We start from the raw sequence: 23508 nt of genomic DNA, 5'->3' as shown, positions 1-23508 counted from the left end.
CCATGTCTTGTTTACACGCTTGTGTGAAATAATAAAAACACCAGGACTGCCGGAGAGAAACTGATGCGACTTCATTAACCTCATGCAACGCAAGCGACAACTCCCAGCAAGGACCTCTGGGCGCTACAGACAATTAAGTGTCCATGCCTGATGTAAATGCCAGTAGTTCATTCAATATAATTCAGGCTCCAGCATCCATAAGCGGCTTGGATAATGGATGGATGGATGGATGGATCGATCGATCGATCGATAGATGGATAGATACTGGGCGGCGCGGTGGCACAGTGGTTAGCGCGGTCGCCTCACAGTAAGAAAGTCCTGGATTCGAGCCCCGGGATAGTCCTGCCTTGGTGGGTCATCCCGGGTCGTTCTCTGTGTGGAGTTTGCATGTTCTCCTCATGTCTGCGTGGGGTTCCCCCGGGGGCTCCGGTTTCCTCCCATAGTCTAAAGACATGTAAGTCAGGTGAATTGGCCGTACTAAATTGTCCCTAGGTGTGTGTGGGCCCTGTGAAGGCCTTGCGGCCTTCCCAGGGTGTCTCCCCACCTGCTGCCCAATGACTGCAGGATAAGCGCTTCAGGTAATGGATGGATGGATGTTATACTGGAGATAAAAATTCTCCAAATTCTTCAAGAAGCAGTAAGGGCCAGGAGGTATATAGAGTATCACAATGCAGACTGGGCAGAGCGTATTCGTGGCTGAGAGAGATGGACTTGGAATAAGAACCTCAAAAGATTTGAATTTAGTTTCACTTTTAGAAGCTAAATTGAAAATAGACTTAAATATTAAGGCCTCTCCCCCACCTTGTTTATTTGCCCGCGCTACATGGGCATACGTATAGTCGGGTGGGGAAGCTTCATCTAAGGGAAGGAAAACATTTGGTTTCAGCCATGTTTCACATAACCCAGTCATATCACAACTATGTTCAAGAATCAGATTATTTATCAGAAAGGCTTTGTACACAGTGATTCAATATTTATTAAACCAAATTTAAGTGTCTCGCGGAAGTGAGCAGTAGTAGGCAGAACTTTAGAGCTACCAATAGCTGAAATATTAATCGGAATTAGACACCTTGTGTTATTAGTTGATAATTTTGAAGACGCACGCTTTCAACGATGAGTGGTCACTTCTCCTGGATCGCCACCCTGCCGTGGTGGAGAAGCTTGCATGTACCAATGACTCCGAGAGCTATGCTGTCCAGAGCTTGGCTCCTGCTGCCTTTCCCTCCCTCTCCTCGCCTTTGAACCGGTCATACTCCTCTGCATGTTTAGCAGTGTAATGTCACTTCGGATAGAAATCCTTGAGGACGGCAAATTTTTCCTTGCAAATTAGACAGATTGCGGACGCATTAGATTCAGTGACGAAGTAGTTGCATGTCCATTTCTCTTGGAAGTGTCGGTGCTCCTGGTCACCTTTTCTTTTGGCTTTTGAAAGTTACATTTTTACAAAACATCTGCAAGCATCCATCCATCCATTATCCGAACCGCTTATCCTGCTCTCAGGGTCACGGGGATGCTGGAGCCTATCCCAGCAGTCGTTGGGCAGCAGGCAGGGAGACACCCTGGACAGGCTGCCAGGCCATCACAGGGCTGACACACACACACATTCATACACACACACACACACACACACACACACACACACACACACACACACACACACACACACACACACACACACACACACACACACATTCATACCTAGGGACAATTTAGTATGGTCAATTCACCTGACCTACATGTCTTTGGACTGTGGGAGAAAACCGGGGCCCCCGGACGAAACCCACACAGACGCAGGGAGAACATGCAAACTCCACACAGAGGATGACCCACGATGACCCCCAAGGTTGGACTACCCCGGCGCTCGAACCCAGGACCTTCTTGCTGTGAGGCAACCACGCTAACCACTGTGCCACCATGCCGCCCATCTGCAAGCAGTGACAACAATTTATGTTAGCAAGCTCACGTGAGTTATCTCGTAGTGGGCTAGTCTACTGTGAATATGTACTCGTGTTGCAAGTGGCTACAGTGTGTGTGTGAGTGTGATGGCATGGCGGCCTGTACAGGGAGTCTCCCCGCCTGCCGTCCAGTGACTGCCGGGATAGACTCCAGCATCCCTGTGACCCTGAGAGCAGGATAAGCGGTTAAGACAATGGATGGATGGATGGATGGATGGATGGATGGCTCTGCAAGCAGTCACAACAATTTACATTAGCAAGCTCACATGAGATATCTCACAGTGGGCTAGTCTACTGGGTTTATGTACTCGTGTTGCCAGTGGCTACAGTGTGTGTGTGTGTGTGTGTGTGTGTGTGTGTGTGTGTGTGTGTGTGTGTGTGTGTGTGTGTGTGTGTGTGTGTGTGTGTGTGTGTGTGTGTGTGTGTGTGTGAAAGAAAGAAAGAGAGAGCGAGAGAGAGAGTGCTGCAAAACTGACATTAGGCTACGTCATCTGCAACTGGCCTCACAACTAATCTTAAGGTAAAGGCAAGTTTATAGCATCTTATCATCGCAGAGGTCTTCAAAGTGCTTTACAGGCAAAAGATTAAAAAAAAACCCTGAGTACTTAGAACTATCCATCCATTATCCAAACCGCTTATCCTGCTCTCAGGGCCGCGGGGATGCCGGAGCCTATCCCGGCAGTCACTTGGCGGCAGGCGGGGAGACAGCCTGGATAGGTCACCAGGCCGTCACAGGGCCATATTTTCTGCACCAGCAAACGGGTGAAAAGTTTCAAGTTGTGCACATCAAGTTACGTCCACAATTCCGTCCGTCCGCCTATCCTCATAATTGTGGACGTAACTTGAGATGTACAACTTGAAACTTTTCACCTGTTTGCTGGGTAGGTGCAGGTGAAAGTTTGTCGACAACTCTTTGCATGTCGTTGACATTTATCCATGGTAAATCTTGCAGGCATCGTGGAAAATATGCCATTGTCAATGGCACACGCCAACAGACAGGAAACTGGTATGACCGCTACAGTAGAAACCGGAAGCCAGTGGACTAGTTATGCACTGAGCCGATTGTTTCTTTTCATTGAGAAATATTTTGTTAACATTTATTGCAGAGCCATCGAAAAATACAGGTCTCATGGGGCAAACGTAGCAATGACGTTACTCCGCCAGCGTGAGGCAGGAATGCGCCAGACCGTGCCTAGTCTTCCGGAGAGAAGAAGATTGATACAAACGTTTTCCTTGGGTGACGTTTCGTTCCGTTCCTCCTCGAAGTCTGCGTGGAAACGTCCCTGCTGCCGCATTGATGAGCATTTCCCACAATCATGAATCTCGGGTGAGTCTGTCTGATCGCACGGTGACCCAGGAAGCCGATGACGTAGGCCGAGGTAGACGGGATTTAATGGGAAGGGACGAGACAATGAGGGGAGCCGCTGATAGCGAGGAATCCTCCAGCGACGTAGTCCGCTACAGAAGCGCGTTAGTCACCTTTTCATATGTGTGACTATGAGACTGACGGATATCACCATGGTGTCTGTGATACCGTGCAACAAGTAACAAGGCACAGCGTACACAGTATAGTTACACACACACAAACACAATTGACACACAAATGGCTTAAGGACGGGTAGGACACACAAGGTGCATGGAACATACATGCCACGCTTGAGAAAAGGAACAAAAAAGTAGCGCAGACAGTATTTACCGGGTATCTATTGGGATTCAGCGTATACTGTGTTGTGTGTTGTGTATACTGTGGAAGGTGTACAGGATTACGTGTTATTTATGTGCAACGGGACTAATCCATCCCCCGAGACGGTTCCCATTATCTCGATGAAGCCTATAGCCTTTAGGGGTGGTCAGAAGTAATGTGACGTTAGTTAAAATGAACGGGTGATGCTGCTGGCTCTTAGTGGTGAGGTACCACGATTATCGATAGGCATCAGTGAAAAGATGGCACTCCCTGCAGAGTGATATGGATGGGCTACCTGCCGTCTGTAGGGTCTTGCATTGAGTATCGGGTCTTGTTCTCCTGACCCGAACCATGTACTATTATGTACTGTAATGATACTATGTCTTGTTTTATTGTAGATTGCGGCCTATTGTTGACCCAAGTGATTCTGTAAGCATTTTTACCAAGGTGTTCATTGGCACCCAAAAGACAACAAACTATGACGACAATGTGATTTTTGTTTTGTCATTAAAATTACATTGCTATTTTCTCTACTCGTTAAGCAAGCCGCAGGCTCCACATTTTTAGAGTACAAATAGAAATCTGTCAAATATTGTGTTTGGGTTAAAAAAAAAACGAGGATTGCACTTGTAACCCCCTTGTTCTGGCTTGTAACCCCCTTGTTCTGGCTTATAACCCCCTTGTTCTGGCTTATAACCCCCTTGTTCTGGCTATGCTTTGGAGAAACCACACCAGTCTTCTGAATTCAGGGTAGCTGCTGCAGACCCGTTTATTTCTGGCACAACTCAACTCTGGCAAAATCAAAATGAACAGACGCATGTTGTGGTCATATAGCGTTCAGCTCAACTCCAGCCCAACCCTGTGGCCATTGTGTGAAGAAGGGCTGTTTTTCTACTGCTGATGTATAAATACAACATAATAAACATAAAACGTAATAAACACAAAACAAAACACAATAATAACAATTGGCTCAACCTAAATACAACTTGATTGTATAAGTTTACAGTATTAATTTCCACTGCTTAACATGGCAGCATGGTGGCGCAGTGGTTAGCGCAGTCGCCTCAGAGCAAAAAGGTCCTGGGTTTCGAGCCCCGGGGTAGTCCAACCTTGGGGGTCATCCCGGGTCGTCTTCTGTGTGGAGTTTGTATGTTCTCTCTCCCTGTGTCTGCGTGGGTTTCCTCCAGGTGCTCTGGTTTCCTCCCACTCCAAAGACATGTAGGTCAGGTGAATCGGCCATACTAAATTGTCCCTAGGTGTGAATGTGTGTGTGGTGTGGTGTGGGGTTGGGGGGCCCTGTGATGGCCTGGCAGCCTGTACAGGGTGTGTCCCTGCCTGCCGCCCAATGACTGCTGGGATAGGCTCTAGCAACCCTGAGAGCAGGATAAGCAGTTTGGATAATAGATGGATGGATGGATGGATAATATAGACATTTTACATAATAGCATTCCCTGAACCCGTTTTGTATTAATATGAAATGAATATAACTATATGTGCATCATAGAAAAAAAATATATTCAGCAAAACAACACACCTGGCAAAATCAAAATGAACAGATAGCTGTTGAGGTTGTATATTGTCAGCTCAACTGCAGCCCTATTCATATAGAAATGTAACCAAACGTTAGCTAGCGGAGAACAATGGCAGCCATTACACGCCTCATTAGCTTGAGAGTGAACGTTTCATCTATCATAAAGTTAACAAAAGAAACACTAAAAAAGAAAAAAGAAGACATGTCTGACATTTCCTCCCTTTTTCAAACAGGGATGGCCTGGTGTTTGAACTTGAAAATGGGAAACCCAGGCTAATTTTACTCCGTCCTGGTAAGACACATGTTCATCTAACCAACATTTCTTTAGGGAGAGTTTGCTGAACACAATGCCCTTTTACTGAGGCTTCACATGTACACTCATCCTAACCTGCAGCTGCTGGAGCAGCCTGAATCTGAACTAGAGATTTGCTGATGTGACACCAGCTTTCTTAACCTGTAACTGAAGAGCTTCTTTTAATGTGTAGTCCAGTGTTTCCCAACCGGCGGTACGCGTACCCCTAGTGGTACGTGGGCGGTCCCCAGGGGGTACGTGAAAAGATTTTTAAAATGAGTTTGTTTGTTTTTTTAAATGTACAGGGAAAACTGTAACCAAATAATGTATAATCTGTAATAATGTAACCAAAATTGGGACAATTAAAATTAAGTAATAATTCAATTTATTGTCATTAAAAACAATGTGCAGGCACATGTTAAAAATGAAATGAGGGCTGTGGCTTCACCAAACAGTGCAAGACAGACATAGACAAATGCAGCAAACACGGTATAAGATATACACACATGAAGACCAAAAGATAAAAATAAGTTCAAAAAAAGCTGGAGTACAAAATATTTCAAAATATCCACAGACATTCAGTGGGTGGCCAGGTTCAGGTGGGCAACAGCTTGGGGAAAGAAGCTGTTTTTGAGCCTGGTAGTGCGGGCTCTGAGGCTCCTGTAGCGCCTCCCAGAGCGCAGGGGGGAGAACAGTCCATGGTTGGGATGTGTGGGATCTCTGCTGATACTGAGACCCCTTCGTCCCCTTGCTGGCTATATTATTATAGGCTATACTTTTTCGTAATGCGCGGGTTTCCCAACGAACTTTGTCAGTTGTCACTCCGCTCACAAGCTCATACTGGCGCGCTGTTTTTCTTGCTAGCTAGCAAAATATCAAGCCTCTTTCAAAGTGGTAGACTACAGTGTAGTCTACCACTGTTCTCCTGTCTTAGTGCTCTTCTACTATTCTAGTAGGAAATGATTCCGCAACCTTGCAATCATTTTCGACAGCAACCTTTCCTTTGAATGCCACATCGATCAAATCAGCAGAGCTGCCTTTACCCACCTAAAAAAAAACATAGCTTGTCTCCCCCCATCACTCTCCTTCTCCGCTGCCGAAACTTTGATCCATGCCTTCATCACATCCAGAATTTACTACTGCGGCAGCATTCTTTACTGCTCATCATCCAAAGTCCTACACAAACTCCAGTACATCCAGAACTCTGCTGCCCGCCTGCTCACCAGCTCTCCGCTCCCGTAACCACGTCATCCCTGTCCTCCAGAACCTCCACTGGCTCCCTATCCCACCATTCAAAGTCCTTCTCATCGCTCACAAATCCCTCCATAACCAGCCCCCCCCCCCACTTCACCGACCTGTTGCACTACCATACTCCTTCCTGCAGCCTTCGCTCCTCCGACGCCAAACTCCTGTCTCCACCACACAGGACCAAGCACCGGACCTGGAGCGACAGAGCCTTCTCCACAGCTGCCCCCTCCCTCCCCAAACACATCAGAGACTGTACCTATCTGTTCATATTCAAATCATGAATCAAAACTCACCTTTTCAGAATTGCTTTTAATGTGTGATTAATGTTGTGTGTTTTATGTTTTTGGTGTGTTGCTTTTATGTTCATTTTAACTTGTGAAAAGCATCGTTGAGTAATCTGAAAAGTGCTCTATAAATAACACGTATTATTATAGTTATTATCATTAATGGGCAAGTTTATAGCCCCAAATCAAGCATACTGTCTGAGGGGGCTTTATATTCACACAGTAAAAAAAAGTACTGTAGCTACACTAAATGACAACTGACAAAACCATCTAACCTTAGACCCTCGATTCATGTGAGGAAGAAAATGGAAAAATAAAAAACCTTTTAATGAAAACGAAGGTGGAAATGTCAGGAAGAGCATCAAAGAATGGATCCCTCTTCCAGGATGGATAGCTGTGCAATAAGTGCTGAGTGGGAAAGGGAGACAATGTGGCAACAGAATTAGAAATAAAACATTGTTGAAGGGCGTTCAGGTAGCGTGGCGGTCTATTCCGTTGCCTGCCAACACAGGGATCCCAGTTCGAATCCCCGTGTTACCTCTGGCTTGGTCGGGCGTCCCTACAGACACAATTAGCCGTGTCTGCAGGTGGGAAGCTGGATATGGGTATGTGTCCTGGTCACTGCACTAGCGCCTCCTCTGGTCAGTCGGGGCGCCTGTTCAGGGGGGAGGGGGAACTGGGGGGCATAGCGTGATCCACCCACGTGCTATGTTCCCCTGGTGAAACTCCTCACTGTCAGGGGAAAAGAAGCGGCTGGTGACTCCACATGTATCGGAGGAGGCATGTGGTAGTCTGCAGCCCTCCCAGGATCGGCAGAGGGGGTGGAGCAGCGACCGGGGTGGCTCGAAAGAATGTGGTAATTGGCCAAGTACAATTGGGGGGAAAATTAAAAAAAAAATATTGCTGACTATACTTAGTGATAATGAAATTATGCAAAAAAGAAAAGTGGACAGCAATGCATGCAGAAGCATGTGATGCATCTTCTACTTCGGTTCTACTATTGTTCCTTTTCACACACATGCAGAAAAGGATGGTGATCAAAAGAATGAGCCTTGTGTGGGTTTCCTCTGGGTTCTCTGGTTTCCTCCCACCATCAAAAAGACATGCATGTTAGGTTTAATACTCCTGTCTGTGCCCCTGAGCAAGGCAATGGAAAGAAGAACTGGAGTTGGTCCCCGGGTGCTGCAGCTGCCCACTGCTGCTATACAATAGGATGGGTTAAATGCAGAGAACACAGTTGTTGTAAGAATACAATTCGTTGTTTAGATGCACTTATGACCTCTGATGACTAGTAGTTCTCCAGATTTCCTACGTTAAATGTACTTATTGTAAGTTGTTTTGGATAAAAGCGTCAGCTAAATGACTGTAATGTAATGTAATGTCGTAAGGTACGACAAAGTGGCGTTCCTTCTTTCTTACAAAATGAATATATAGCTCAAATTTCTGCAAGTATTTGGAGTGCAGGTTTCATACGTAATAATGTTTCTCAGAATATTTCAGTATCTCTTTGTACACTATTTGCTACAATACTGTTTAGTCCTCCAAAATGTCTGTAGGTTGAGACAAATATAACAACTAACTGATGACTCTTTCTCAGTGGACTAAAGTGGCCCCTAAATGAGAAAATGTAAACATTTGGTAGAAAATTATGAGTAAATACGAGTCTGTTAATGTGTGTGTGTGTGTGTGTGTATGTGTGTGTGTGTGTGACGGGAGGGGATATGAGGAACTGGAGAATCACTACTAACTGTAATATGTCTCTCACTTCAGGCACTGAGAATCCAGCTAAGGTATGTCATCTATCTGTTATTCACCTATTCTCATCTTTTCTCTTGTAATATACAATATTTACGAATGCCATGGATATATATTTCAAATCAAAGCTGAAATGATAAGTTCTCAAAGAGTTCTTGAAAAGTTAAACCAATTTAGATGTCCTCAGGTATACAAAGAGACCATTCTAGAATGCCCTAAACATAACCAGTATATTTAAATACGCTGCGTATACACTTTTTTTTTTGGGGGGGGGGATCTCCCCAATTGTACCTGGTCAATTACCCCACGCTTCCAAGCCTGCTCCACTCCCTCTGCCGATCTGGGGAGGTCTGCAGACTACCACATGCCTCCTCTGATACATGTGGAGTCGTCAGCCGCTTCTTTTCACCTGACCAGACCTAACCCTAAGCTTATCCTGATGCTTACCTTAACCTAACCCTAACCGATAGCTAACCTGTTCCATGCGAACAATTTCCTCTGGCTAGCGGGAAGCAGGTCCCATCGGGTGAATGCCTGTCTGAGGTGCACTCTTGTTTCACCTCTGTTTTTAACACTCTCCCTCTTCACCTCCTTTGTCAACGTGGTACTGTTTCTCTTGCTGGGTAGTTTCCACTGTCACTTTGTTTCCTCCACCATCTGCCATTTCCACTACTGGGGATAGTTTTTTTTTTTATTATTATTGGTTTTTAGTGGCGGTTGGCATCCGAAATGTTGCATTCCTGCCATCTACCGGATTTAAACTGAAATTTCCACTAACTAAATATAAGTCAGAGGTCCATCCATCCATTCGTTATCCAAGTCGCTTATCCTGCTGTCAGGGTCGTGGGGATGCTGGAGCCTATCCCAGCAGTCATTGGGCGGTAGGCAGGGAGACAACCCAGACAGGCCGCCAGGCTATCACAGGGCTCACAAACACACACACACACACACACACACACACACACACACACACACACACACACACACACATATTAAGTTATATCAAATCAATCAAATTGTAAAGTCCAATTAAGTAATTAATTAATTAGTTGCTTATTTTTTGATTATCATAATTTTGGCAATTGGTGATGAAATTACACCCAACAAAATTTTCAGGACAAGGACCCCTTGGCTGATAGAGACAAGTTGGAGGGACCCCCCCCCCCCATTACATATCGTTTAAAATTGTGTTGCTTATTAAACAGTCTCAACAATAACGTGCAGTGGCATGTATAAAAGTACTTTGTAATGGTGTATACAATGCTAAGCCATTAAAATAATAATTATTGACAGATTCATATGTTTATAGAACATGTTTTTTTGTAATTATTTTTTATTTAGGAAAATCAAGAATGTACATAGACTTACATTACTTGTACAGAAGTGAACTGAATGAGTGGAAGATTTAAAAAAAGCACAAATTATATATTTCAGCTTGAAAAGTGCTATAAAAAATACAGCTTGGTTGATATTTCAAATTCCAGAGTTTAGAGTTTCAGGTTACAAAATACCAACTTCCTGAGTAGAATAAAATGTAGCATTAGCTACAGCCATGGAGCAGGACTGCAGAGTCAACATGGCTGCTGGTGGAGAGTCCATCAACCAGACTGTGTCTGTGTTAGCAACTCTGTGTGTTGTCTATGTCAGATCTCCTCCAGGCCCAGAGCTGCTCCCATCCTGAGCTCCAGACAACCCTCCTCTCTCCTTGTGGACCAGAAACTGAGTGAGGAGCAGCCAGTTGGGCCCCCTGTGGGGACACGCAGGGAGATCAGGAGGAAGACGGGAGGTGCACCAGTCTCCTCCTCTACCTTCAACAGCTCTGACGGGAGGAGCAACAGTCTGACATCAGGAAACCCTTCAAAGATAAGAACCAATTCCACCACAGAGAGAACAGCCAAGGTAAGGCTGCTGTCTGCACCAGGGTCCTCTCTTTCAGATAACATAGGCTTCTGGGAAACGCTGGGTGTTGTATCTACTGTTGCCAGGAGGTAGCTGTAACTTGTTGTGTGGTTTGCTTTGGCTAAAAGCTAAACTATTTTGTGGCCTGTAGCTTTAAAAGCTCTTGGTGCTGTGGACTTCACCCGATAGTACCTCCTCTGTTAGGAAAAGGCAAGTACAAATGAAGCCACGTATCCACTGCAGGACATTTCCCCAGGAACTAGGAACCTTTTGAGGAACTCGGTGCATTTCCACTGCAAGGAGCAGGGTATAAATTAAGTTCCGAGGACATAATTTGAACTTCTAAAAAGTCCCTGCTGGGGATGGGGTAGTACTTTCCAAAAGTACAGGAATTTCAGGGCTGGAGGCTTGCAGCGCTGAACATTTCTGATTGGTTGAGTAATCGCAGTGGAAGCGCAGACAACAATGGGCTGAAGAAACCTTTTAGGTCCCTTAAAAAGTAGTTCCTGGGACTAAAAGTTCAAGGTAGTTTGGGTGGAAACGCAGCTTTAGAGCTATTCCTTGTCGGTGGCCACCCTAAATGTGCCTCTTAACTGTCCAAATTAACAAATTAGACAGACTGACACTTGATTGTCTTTAGAGGGGATATTCTTTTTCCACAGCCAGTGCATGTAAAAGAACAAAATAGACAGAAACTTGGACACACAATAGTGAACAAAGACTTCCCATCAGAAGCAGTTTCACAACCCAAATACCCAGGGCCTCATGGGAAATAAGCAGATACAGAAAATGAGTGAATGTGAGGGTGTGTGAGGATTGGGCCATATAGAGTACTGCACAGGAACACACACCACTGTGTTCACTTTACTGGGACAGTTTACACAATCCTGCTTTAATACAACACTTTATCCTCCTTAACAGCTATGACCAATGACATAAGACTATGTTAGTCTGTTAGAGGTGTTAGAGGTGAGGTGACGATTAGCGAGCAGCAGTATGGTTTCGTGCCACAAAAGAGCATTACAGATGCGATGTTCGCTTTGAGAATGTTGATTGAGAGGTATAGAGAAGGCCAGAAGGAGTTACATTGTGTCTTTGTGGTTTAAGAGAAAGCATAGAGAGAGGAGGTGTGGTATTGTATGAGGAAGTCGGGAGTTGCAGAGAAGTATGTAGGAGTGGTGCAGGATACGTATGAGGGAAGTGTGACAATGGTGAGGTGTGCAGTTGGAATGACAGATGGGTTCAAGGTGGAGGTGGGATTACATCAAGGATCGGCTCTGAGCCCTTTCGTGTTTGCAATGGTGATGGACAGGTTGACGGACGAGATCAGGCAGGAGTCTCCGTTGACTATCATGTTTGCAGATGACATTGTGATCTGTAGCGAGAGTAGGGTGCAGGTTGAGGAGAGCCTGGAGAGGTGGAGGTTTGCACTGGAGAGAAGAGGAATGAAAGTCAGTAGGAGCAAGATGGAATACCTATGCGTGAATGAGAGGGAGGGCAGCGGAATGGTGAGGATTCAAGGAGTAGCGGTGACGGAGGTGTATGAGTTTAAATACTTGGGGTCAGGATCCGCGGAGGTTTAGTGGTCTAAGCATCAGCTTTGTGTCGATGCAATTGCCCACTGGGGACCGGGGTTCATGCCTCGGTCTCGTCAGATCTGACTATGGCCAGATTCGATGAAGCAGCAATAATTAGCAACGCTGTCTTCGGGAGGGGGTGGAGTCGGCGTGTGTTCGTCACATGAATGCGTCTCTGTGTGTGTCAGAAAAAGCAGTGGTTCGGCCTGGATTCGCCTTGCTATGGAAGTGGCGAGGCGTCTCCTTCGAGACTGCTGGCCTGAGTTGGCAAACGCATGCAGTACGAGGGTGGGTGTTTGAACTAGAATGGGGATCGATTGGCCACTAAATTGGTAGAAAAAAGGAAAAATCAGAAATAAATTAAAAAAAAAATACTTGGGGTCAACTGTCCAAAGTAACAGGGAGTGCAGAAGAGAGGTGAAAAAGAGAGTGCAGGAAGGGTGGAGTGGGTGGAGAAGAGTGTCAGGAGTGATTTGCGACAGAAGGGTACCAGCAAGAGTTAAAGGGAAGGTTTACAAGATGGTTGTGAGACCAGCTATGTTATGTGGTTTGGAGACAGTGGCACTGATGAAAAGACGGGAGGCGGAGCTGACGGTGGCAGAGCTGAAGATGCTAAGATTTTCAGTGGGAGTGACGAAGAAGGACAGGATTAGGAACGAGTATATTAGAGGGACAGCTCAGGTTGGATGGTTTGGAGACAAAGCAAGAGAGGCAAGATTGAGATGGCTTACACATGTGTGGAGGAGAGATGCCGAGTATATTGGGAGAAGGATGCTGAATATGGAGGTGCCAGGGAAGAGGAAAAGAGGAAGGCCAAAGAGGAGGTTTATGGATGTGGTGAGGGAGGACATGCAGGTGGCTGGTGTGATGGAGGAAGATGCAGAAGACAGGAAGAGATGGAAACGGATGATCCGCTGTGGCGACCCCTAACGGGAGCACCCGAGACTAGTAGTAGTAGTAGTAGTAGTAGTCTGTCAGAGGTGCAGTTGTCTATGTATCAGTATGTACTGTATACTTGTTAATTTCTCTACCTCTGTGTGTGTGTATGTGTGTGTGTGTGTGTGTGTGTGTGTGTGTGTGTGTGGTGTAGGTAAGGTCAGCCAAAGACCCAGACAGACTCAAACACAGCCCTACCGTCCTGTCTTCATTGACCAATGGCAAAGTGGGACCACTTCCAAACGCGGAGATTCTAACAAATGGCAAGCCGGGACTGAAGGATGACACAGTGATTTCAGCCGGAGATAGGGCGGGAGTAAAGGATGACCCAACCAATGAGGAGGCAGAGTTGAAGGATAGCGCGGTGTGTCTAACCAATGAGAAGCTGCAGCAGATTCTCAACACCATTCAGACCTCAGAGAGTCACCAGCGTCCTCCAGACCACCAGCAGACCCGGGGTCAGTGCCAGGCCTGAGCGCACACCGCAGAGCAACTGAATTATTCAAATAATCTCCTTTACTCAACCCCCAAGTATTCACGTCAGAATGCTAGACTAGATGTTGTGGTTCTGTGTAGACTTCTAGACTTACACATCACTGTCTGTTGGTGAGACGCCATCACTGTATTCCAACTCAGCAAATACTAAACTTGAGCAGCTCATCAAAGTTAAGAGTTTTCTTTTGATACACGAGTATTAATGAAGAAAATGCTTGACATGTATCCAGATCCCTTCAGACTGCTGGTCTGCTACAGTTAGTAAGAGGGCTCTGGAGATCTAGCACCGGCGCCATTAATGTTTTAGTCATAACATACTTAAAACAACCGCTGTTTTTAAATATTTATTGAAGCAGGTACAATTATTTAAAAAAAAATACTATCAGAGCCCTGGGAGTTGGGGGGAGTGAAATAACATATTAGGGAGAATCCTAAAAATTATAGTTTGTTTTTTTGGATTTTTCCCCCCCCTCTCTTTTTCTCCCTAATTGTACTTGGCCAATCACCCCACTCTTCTGAGCCGTCCCAGTCGCTGCTCCACCCTCTCTGCTGATTCGGGAAGGGCTGCAGACTACCACATGTCTCCTCCGATACATGTGGAACCGCCGATCCCCGTGTTGGTAGGCGATGGAATAAACCACCACACTACCCGAACGGCCCAGATTAGAGTATAGTTTTAACTGTGTTTCCGTAACTAACATTTTTATACTTTTATGTACTTGAGAAAATGTTGGTTAAGAAGAATTGTTAACTCGGGCGTCTGGGTAGCGTAGCAGTCTATTCTGTTGACTACCAACACGGGGATTGCTGGTTCAAATCCCTGCATTGCCTCCGGCTTGGTCAGGCATCCCTACAGACACAATTGGCCGTGTCTGCGGGTGGGAAGCCGAATGTGGGTATGTGTCCTGGTCGCTGCACTAGCACCTCCTCTGGTAAGTCGGGGCGCCTGTTCGTGGGGGAGGGGGAACTGGGGGGAATAGCGTGACCCTTCCACGTGCTACGTCCCCCTGGCGAAACTCCTCACTGTCAGGTGAAAAGAAGTGGCTGGCGACTCCACATGTATATCGGAGATGTGGTAGTCTGGAGCCCTTCCTGGATCAGCAGAGGGGGTGGAGCAGCGACCGGGGTGGCTCAGGAGAGTGGGTTAATGGGCCGGATACAACTGGGGAGAAAAAGGGAGGAAAAAAAAAGAAGAAGAGAGAATTGTTAACTCTAGGCCAACGTGTAAAAATGATGAACAATCTGCTAGTGTGAAGGTGTACTTCCCTTTTTTTAAGAGGAGCTGCCAACAGTCCCAGTAGACATTCAGTAATCCGGGTAAGTGCAGTGTTTAAGGCAGCTTAAAATGACACACACAGACACAAAAAAGGGATCTACGAGTTTGTCTGACTCAACATAAGTAGGACACGGAGTAAAACACCCCAGAAACAGAGGAATCCCTTTAAGGCAGGGGTGCCCACTACATCGATCGCGATCAACCAGTAGATCGCGAAGGCAGTGCTGGTAGATCTCCATGACATTCCAAAAAAACTTTTTTTTCCCAAGACATTAGCCTATCATCTGTCCTCCATTTGGCATTTGTCTTTTGATTGACGTAAAGGACGGCCAGTCTGCTGTTGCCTAAAACCAAAGATTCTAGAGCGGAACCTAAAACTTTGTTACATTAGGTTACCATAACAACCAGAGCCCTTCTCAAATGTACCTTGAAGTTCACATGCCCACAACGTGAGCTAACGCAGAACTGCATCGAGCTAGCTAGTTCAACTCTCTAAAAAAAATTCTACTAAAAAGTGAAACAAAACAAAAATGAGTGGGGGAGCCGGACCTAGCAAGAAACAAAAAACGTACCATGTCCATGTGGAATGGGAGGAGGACTTTTTTTCACCATGTCTTATTCCAAATGCGTTTGTCTCATCCGTCAGTCTAGCATTGCTATCCCAAAGAAAGGAAATGTGGAGAGGCACTTTCAAACTGTTCATAAAAACTATGACAATGACTTCCCTCCAAAAAGCGAGCTGAGAAAGAGAAAGGTGAGGGAACTAAAATCGCAGTTAATCGCCCAGCAGTCACTTTTCACGCAGCCGCATTCAAAGGCAAAGGCAGCCACCGAAGCATCTTTGCGGGTGAGTCACTCCATCATTAAGCATAAGAAAGCCTTCCAAGATGGAGAGATGATGAAAGAGGCCTTCCTTGAGGCAGCAGATTCGTTGTTTCGGGACTTTAAAAACAAATCAGAAATAATATCTTCAATCAAAGCTCTCCAGTTATCAAGAGATTCCGTCACAAGGCGCTGTGAAGTGATGGGCGATGATTTGACACAGCAGCTTTGGAGGGACATCGTGGACTGCGAGTGTTTCTCGCTACAATTGGACGAGTCTACGGACATAAGTGATACGGCCCAATTGTGCATTTTCATTCGCATGGTGTTTCAAGATATGACCGCAAAAGAGGAGCTGTTAACAATACTACCCATGAAGGAACACATGCGGGGAGAGGACATTTTTCAGATCTTCAAAAACTTTGTGGATAAAATCCAGCTCCCAGTGTGTAAACTGGTGTCAATCACCACGGACGGTGCACCTGCTATGGTGGGCCGCTCCAATGGATTTATTGCCAAGTGCAGGGAGGACGATGCTTTCCCGGACTTCCTTAATTACCATTGCATAATACACCAACAAGCATTATGCGCAAACATGCTAAACATGAAAGAGATCATGGATGTGGCAACCAAACCCGCCTGTTCTCTTCGAGCGAGGTCTCTTCAAAGACGGTTGTTTGGTACACATTTGGAAGAGGCCGACTGTAACTACTCTGACCTCTTGCTACACACTGACGTGAGAAGGCTTAGTAAAGGGAGATTCTTGCAGAGATTTCGAGAGCTCTGTCCGGAGATTAAGGAGTTTCTCCTTATCACTAAACATGCGGAACACAAACAACTTAATGACAATCAGTGGCTGCTAGACTTGGCGTTTTTAACTGATTTAACCAACATGTTGAACGAGCTTAACTTAGAGCTGCAAGGAAAAGACAAAAGCGTGGTAAACATGATCAGCTCAGTTAACGCTTTCAAACGGAAAATGCAACTTCTGTCCTCAAAGTTGCAGCGCCGTGATTTGGGAAACTTCGAAACCTCGCAGCAGAGCTGGAGAAGCAAGGGAGGGCGTGTGCGCAACTTGACAGTGCACGCTACACAGAGCAGATTGAAAATGTCCGGTCAGACTTTGACAAACGGTTTCAAGACTTTGCTTTGCTTGAGCCAATCGCTACATTTATGTGCTACCCATTTGGGGAAGATACAGAGGTGGATTCCCTCGCCTCAAAAATGGCATCACTGTTTCACCTGAACTCATCTGCAGTGGAGGATGAGATGCTGACAGTACAGGCTGACATTCGGCTTAAGTCCAGGGCGCATGGAGAGTTTTGGAACTTACTCACAGAGGACAAGTACCCAAACATGAGGAAATGTGCAACCTCCTTGACGGCATTATTCGGCTCTACTTATTTGTGTGAGTCAGCCTTTTCTCACATGAAGATTATCAAGTCCAAATACCGTTCCACCATGACAGATGATCATTTGGAGGCCTGCTTGAGGCTGGCTACCAACAGCTACTGTCCGAACTATGCAACCCTGTCTGACCCCCTCCAGTGCAGGTCATCCTCAGAGTAGAGAGGTAGAGATCACAAATCTATTTACCACAGCTGTAAAGGTTCATGCAGTGATGCAATTTCAAAATAGTGTAGTAGCAAATGCTTGGTATGATTATTGCCTGTGTAAGGTTCAATATAATTGCAAATCCATTGCAATACTGTATATGTAACACAACATGTATATAAATACACACACTGAATATAAATGTTCATATACTATATGTAAAACATGTATTGAGTATTTTTATTATTATTTTTAATATGAGTAGATCATTTTGACCTGGTCATTTTAAAAGTAGCTCACGAGTCAAAAAATTGTGGGCACCCCTGCTTTAAGGTGTCTGCCAGAGAACTGACCAACAGTGTTGATGGCCAGTATTGGTTGGTTAAGGCCTGTTAATCTAAAGTAAATGTAGTTATAACTGTACAGAAAGGTGTTTCTGTAACTGGCCGTTTGTCTGTCTGTCTGTTAGGAAAACCTCCACTTAGTGAACTGGACTCCTCTGTGGTCAAGAAGGGGAGAGAGACTGGTGCAACTGGTATCTTACAGGATAAAGAAAAGTGAGTTGACTGGAATATATATTTCTAAAAGGAGCTATCTCTGTAAGCCTAGAATTTATATTGCTTCTATTAATATTACAGTAAATATAACATATTTATAAATATAAATACAACAGTAAAGTGGCACGGTGGTGCAGCGGTTAGTGCAGTCGCCTCGCAGCAAGAAGGTTCTGGGTTTGAGCCCTGGGGTAGTCCAACCTTGGGGGTCGTCCCGGGTCATCCTCTGTGTGGAGTTTGCATGTTCTCCCCGTGTCTGCATGGGTTTCCTCCGTGTGCTCTGGTTTCCTCCCACAGTCCAAAGACATGTAGGTCAGGTGAATTGGCCGTACTAAATAGTCCCTAGGTGTGTGTGTGTGTGTGTGTGTGTGTGTGTGTGTGTGTGTGTGTGTGTGTGTGTGTGTGTGTGTGTGGGCCCTGTGTGATGGCCTGGCGGCCTGTCCAGGGTGTCCCCCCGCCTGCTGCCAAATGACTGCTGGGATAGGCTTCAGCATCCCGCGACCCCGAGAGCAGGATAAGCGGTTTGGATAATGGATAGAATGCAATGGATGATATTACAGTAACCAGCAAACTGACTCATTGTGGACTTACTTGATTTCCTGGTTGGATGTATTTACATGAACTGCATCCAAAGAATAAGCCTCAACTTCCAACATGATCAATATTACAAGCAATCAATAGGAAGGAGTTCAAAGGTTAGAGCCACAGCATCCTGATGAGAGAGAATAGACTGAGGAGGAGTCAGGCAATTATTTGGATTAAATTGAATCAAATAAAAAAGTATAAAGAGGTCAACTGTCCAAAGTAACGGGGAGTGCAGTGGAGAGGTGAAGAAGAGAGTGAAGGCAGGGTGGAGTGGGTGGAGAAGAGTGTCAGGAGTGATCTGTGACAGAAAGGTACCAGCAAGAGTTAAAGGGAAGGTTTACAAGATGGTTGTGAGACGATGACACTGATGAAAAGACAGGAGGCAGAGCTGGAGGTGGCAGAGTTGAAGATGCTAAGATTTTCATTGGTAGTGACAAAGAAGGACAGACTTAGGAACGAGTATATTAGAGGGACAGCTCAGGTTGGACGGTTTGGAGACAAAGCAAGAGAGGTAAGCCTGAGATGGCTTGGACATGTGTGGAGGAGAGATGCTGGGTATATTGGGAGAAGGATGCTGAATATGGAGCTGCCAGGGAAGAGGAAAAGAGGAAGACCAAAGAGGAGGTTTATGGATGTGGTGAGGGGGGACATGCAGGTGGCTGGTGTGACAGAGGAAGATGTAGAGGACAGGAAGAGATGGAAACGGATGGTCCACTGTGGCAACCCCTAATGGGATCAGCTGAAATTTTGGGCTATAGAAATAAACTTTACAATAAAAAACATTCACTATCAAGTTAAGTTCTGCAATGTAGCCTTGCTGGATGAGGTAGATGGAAGACGTGTGCAAGAGAAGTACTTGAAAGGATGTGAATGGACACCTCCTTTGTAGTGATTAAGGATTGAGGGTACATCAGTGAGTGGAGCCGGTCCCATCATTCATTGGGGCGGGGGCGTTTCAGTGAACGGCGTGGTGGTATAGCGCGTTGTCTTCTGTGTTCAGGACTTCTGACGGTGTGGACACAGCAGGTCTGTTCAGCTGGCTGACAGACAGACACGCCGACACCAAGACTGCCATGGACACCAAGAAGGCTCAGTGGAGGAAAGAGCTAGGTTTATACATGCACGCACACACACACACATACACACACACACACACCCAATGTGCACATATGGTGCCTTCAGAAGGTATTAACCTCCCTTTAACTTTTTCTAGTTTGTTCTTGTTACACTTCCAAATTCCAACACTTCCAAATCGTTTCTCCCTTCACAAACTGTCTTTTTTAAACCCCCCCCTTTTGTACCCCATTGCATTCGGCCAATTACCCCACTCTTTCGAGCTGTCCCGGTTGCTGCGCCAACCCCTCTGCTGATTTGGGGAGGGCTGCAGACAACCACATGTCTCCTCCCATACATGAGGAGTCGCCAGCCGCTTCTTTTCACCTGACAGTGAGGAGTTTCGCCAGGGGGACGTAGTGCGTGGGAGGATCACGCTATTCCCCCCAGTCCCCTCCTCCCCTGAACAGTCAGCTGGAAATCATCTCAGTAGCTACAATAAAACACTTCTCATGCGTGGCTGAGCTATGTTTTCTTACCGTTGTTTTATGAATGAAAGTCAATCAGCAGGGCAGCCATTCACCTTCAGTCATTTTATATCATATATTTCACGTCTTTTAATAAGGGCTTTGAAATTATGATAGCCTTATCTCTGTCATTTCATGTCAGACTTGGTCGTTTTCACGCTAGGGTCCACCCAGGAGGCTGTGCATCCACAGACTGACAGGCAAAATGTTTTATTTGGTAGATTTTTTTTTGCATATTAACAAATCTCCCCCCCCCCCATATTTCCCATTCAATCGACTTGGACACTGTGCAAAAGCCTTATAATGGCAGGAAAAACACTGGTTTTTCTGCCCGTGTGTGTGTGTGTATGTGTGTGTGGAGATATGTATGCCTGGTGGAGATATGCACTCTACTGAGCCCACTCCTCTAGTATGACTTTGCAATACAGCAAAATGACAAATAATCAGTGGTGGGTGAATTCTTTCTGAAGCCACTGTATGTATACATGTACACTAACACACACAAGTCACACATGCAGTCTAAATTATAAGGGATTGTTCTTTTTGTTTGCAGTCATGTAACTAACTGTGTGTGTGTCTGTATGTGCGGTAGATGATCAGATATCCATGAAGCAGCAGAGTTCAGCTTCTGCCAGGCTCCAGGTATGTTTGACCCTTGACCTTCACAAGGTCTGTGTTACCATTGCTACGCGTAACACCATCAACCACACAATTTCACTTCATTCAGTGTGTGTGTGTTGGGTGTGGGAAGAGGCCCCACAATATGATATTATCACAACGCTTATGTCATGATACTCTAGTGTTGCGATATTAAACATTTTAAGATATTCTGAGTATTGGGAAACATATATTGCGATTTATAATCTTTTTTTGAACTGCGAATTATGTCCCCAAAGGAAAAATTTGTCAACATGTTTTATATATATATATATGACCACACCAGAAACCCCCCCCCCAAAAAACAAAAACAAACTCAGCACCACCATCTAGTGGACTGAAAAAGCAATTGATTTTATTAGTCTAGTATCAAAGGTTTAATTCGTATTTCCACTTTATATAATAAAAGATCAACACTTGGGGTCCATGTATTGATACAATATTGCCACGCAAAATATTGTGATGCTATGCTGTATCAATTCCCCCCCCCCCTCATCCCTAGTGTGTGTGTGTGTGTGTGTGTGTGTTTTCCAGACTGTAGAGAGTACACACAGTGCTCCGTCAGGTCAGGGCTCCATCAGTCACAGACAGCAGCCTGCTGCCATGAGATCCAACTTCAAACTGGGAGTAAGGCTCTCTCTTTCTCCCTCTCTCTCTCTTTCTCTCTTTCTCTCTCTCTCTCTCTCTCTCTCTCTCTCTCTCTCTCTCTCTCTCTCTCTCTCTCTCTCTCGCTCTCTCACACTCACACAGATGTACACGAATACACACACAAAAAGAACACATACGTGCACATGAAAACACACAATCACACGCCCACATGTTTACAGAGTCAGACACATGAGCATAGAGGTAACCTCTGACGTGTGTCAGTAGGGTGAACATGTTGCAGCGTGTGTCTGATTCACATCAACTTTCCCTCTGTACCAAACCAAATCGTGATGCAGAAACGTACCACGACCCAGCCAGTCTGGCACGACACAATCCACGTCCACAATGGAAAATGACCTCACACCAGCAACACTGACCAATCTCACCACTCACCAGTCTCTGGCGGTGGTTGTGTGTGTGTGTGATTGCAGAATTTCCCCACGGGGATTAATATAGTATATCAAAAAAAAAATATTGCAGCGACCGTGCATCGGTTGTAAAGTGTGGTGTGTGTTGTGATCAGGAGGAGACCCCTGCGGAGGAGGCGTGGGATGCTGAGAGGAAAGAGGAGCAGAGGAAACACTGGCTGGGGGAGCTGGACAGACAGAGGGACGAGGGGATTCAACGCCGCAGGCAGGAGAAAAAGCTCCATCAACAGGTACACTGAAAATCACCGAGACGTGAGTTCAAATCCTGCTGGTGTCATGTGTAGCTGACACCCGACAGCATAAGAACAGAGGGTGTCGTCTGTTGTCTTTTACTGTATCTATCTGTAGATACAGAAATCTCTATAGGGTAGGGTTTTGTTAAGGATTTATTGATATTGGTAATGGTATTGGCATCTCTTATCAATACTAGTACGTCACAATACCACTTAATGGTACCTTTTTTGTCAGTGTAAAAGAGATCTCTATTTTTGCTGTTAACTGCCAAATATACAGCTCCATCATATTTGACAAATAGAATGATTTTATTGTTTGTAACAATCACATATCAGAATATGCACTACAGCAGCATACTGAACATTAATATGTTCATTCATTTGTAGTGTGTGACAGTTGTGTTTGTTTGTCTGTATTGTTTGTATTTATTGTTGTAACAATCACAGAAAGTTGAATCAGTTCATCTGGATACAATGTTTATTGGGAGAAAAGTTTCATCACTCATCTAAGTGACCTCTTCAGTCTCAATATATATAACTTTGAACACTCAACGGTAGGGAAAGTGCTCAACAAATAGGAGCAAAATAATCCAGTGAGTCAAGTAAATTCTTTATGAGACGGTACAAACCTGTTTCATGCCATAAGCAATCATCAGCTGTCAATCTTGACAGCTGATGATTGCCTATGGCATGAATTAAAGTTTTTTTTCCTACATCTATCTTAATATTCCGCTCCTCATTTGTTGAGCACTTTTATCAACACCATTGACCGTTTCTGGGGGGGGGGACGCCATATACACACACACACACACACACACACACACACACACACACACACACACACACACACACATACTGGAACATGTACAGCAAAATCAGTTTGGAAGCATCACAGTTATTTATTAGTTGACACAGATTTTTAACAAATGTCCTGTCCATAAGTCAGCATATCAGCCCTTTCTCGTAGAATGTGTGGCCTCTCTTAGCTGATTTTATCGCCTGCTATAGAAAATTACTTATGTATGTTTGTGCAACTGGTGGACCGATAAAAAGCACTGTTAGTACGAACTTTATCAGTCTGGTCATTACCTCCCACTTTGGTACTGGTACTTTTTTTTAAAGTGTCAGTTCTCAGTTCCTACCTCTAATCCCCTCCTGTGGTGGTGTTAGGACTGAGTACCAGTCCTTTCAGTCTTACCACAGCAGGTCTATGTGACAAAGTAATGTCTCTGCAGATAGAAGACCATGACCGCTGGGCCATGCACTTTGACTCCCTACAGAGGAGGCTTCCTGTCCAGGCTGAAACCTCCTTCAGCCTCCCTCCTCCTCCAGCAGTGGGGCCAGCCATGTCCGGGGGCCGAGACAATGGGGAGTGGGAGGCTGGCAGCTCCCTGAGCCAAAGGAGGCTCCCGTCCAGCAGCCTTTCTCTGTTCTGGGACACTCTGAGCAGCTGTGGAGAGAGCGTGGACAGAGTCAGTGTGGATACCAGCACTAGGCAGAGCACCAGAGCCAGGT

General features: G+C 45.4%; 1 protein-coding gene across 1 annotated transcript in view; it reads left to right on the top strand.

Annotated features, from left to right (window-relative positions):
* Positions 1–3226: 3226 nt before the first annotated feature.
* The window catches only part of ccdc66 (coiled-coil domain containing 66), a 45543-nt gene continuing 25261 nt past the window's right edge, over positions 3227–23508 (top strand). The window contains exons 1-11 of the mRNA XM_056301761.1: positions 3227–3282; positions 5404–5462; positions 8765–8784; positions 10397–10648; positions 13316–13619; positions 17778–17865; positions 19448–19557; positions 20620–20669; positions 21219–21311; positions 21856–21990; positions 23229–23506. Of these exons, the coding sequence (XP_056157736.1) occupies positions 3272–3282; positions 5404–5462; positions 8765–8784; positions 10397–10648; positions 13316–13619; positions 17778–17865; positions 19448–19557; positions 20620–20669; positions 21219–21311; positions 21856–21990; positions 23229–23506 (1400 nt within the window). The 5' untranslated portion in view covers positions 3227–3271. The remainder of the gene's footprint in view (positions 3283–5403; positions 5463–8764; positions 8785–10396; positions 10649–13315; positions 13620–17777; positions 17866–19447; positions 19558–20619; positions 20670–21218; positions 21312–21855; positions 21991–23228; positions 23507–23508) is intronic.

The sequence above is a fragment of the Lampris incognitus genome, chromosome 2, assembly GCF_029633865.1.
Source record: "Lampris incognitus isolate fLamInc1 chromosome 2, fLamInc1.hap2, whole genome shotgun sequence".
In the NCBI taxonomy this organism is placed as follows: domain Eukaryota; kingdom Metazoa; phylum Chordata; class Actinopteri; order Lampriformes; family Lampridae; genus Lampris; species Lampris incognitus.
Note: the sequence above shows the minus strand (reverse complement) of the source record. Positions and strands in the feature narration are given on the sequence as shown.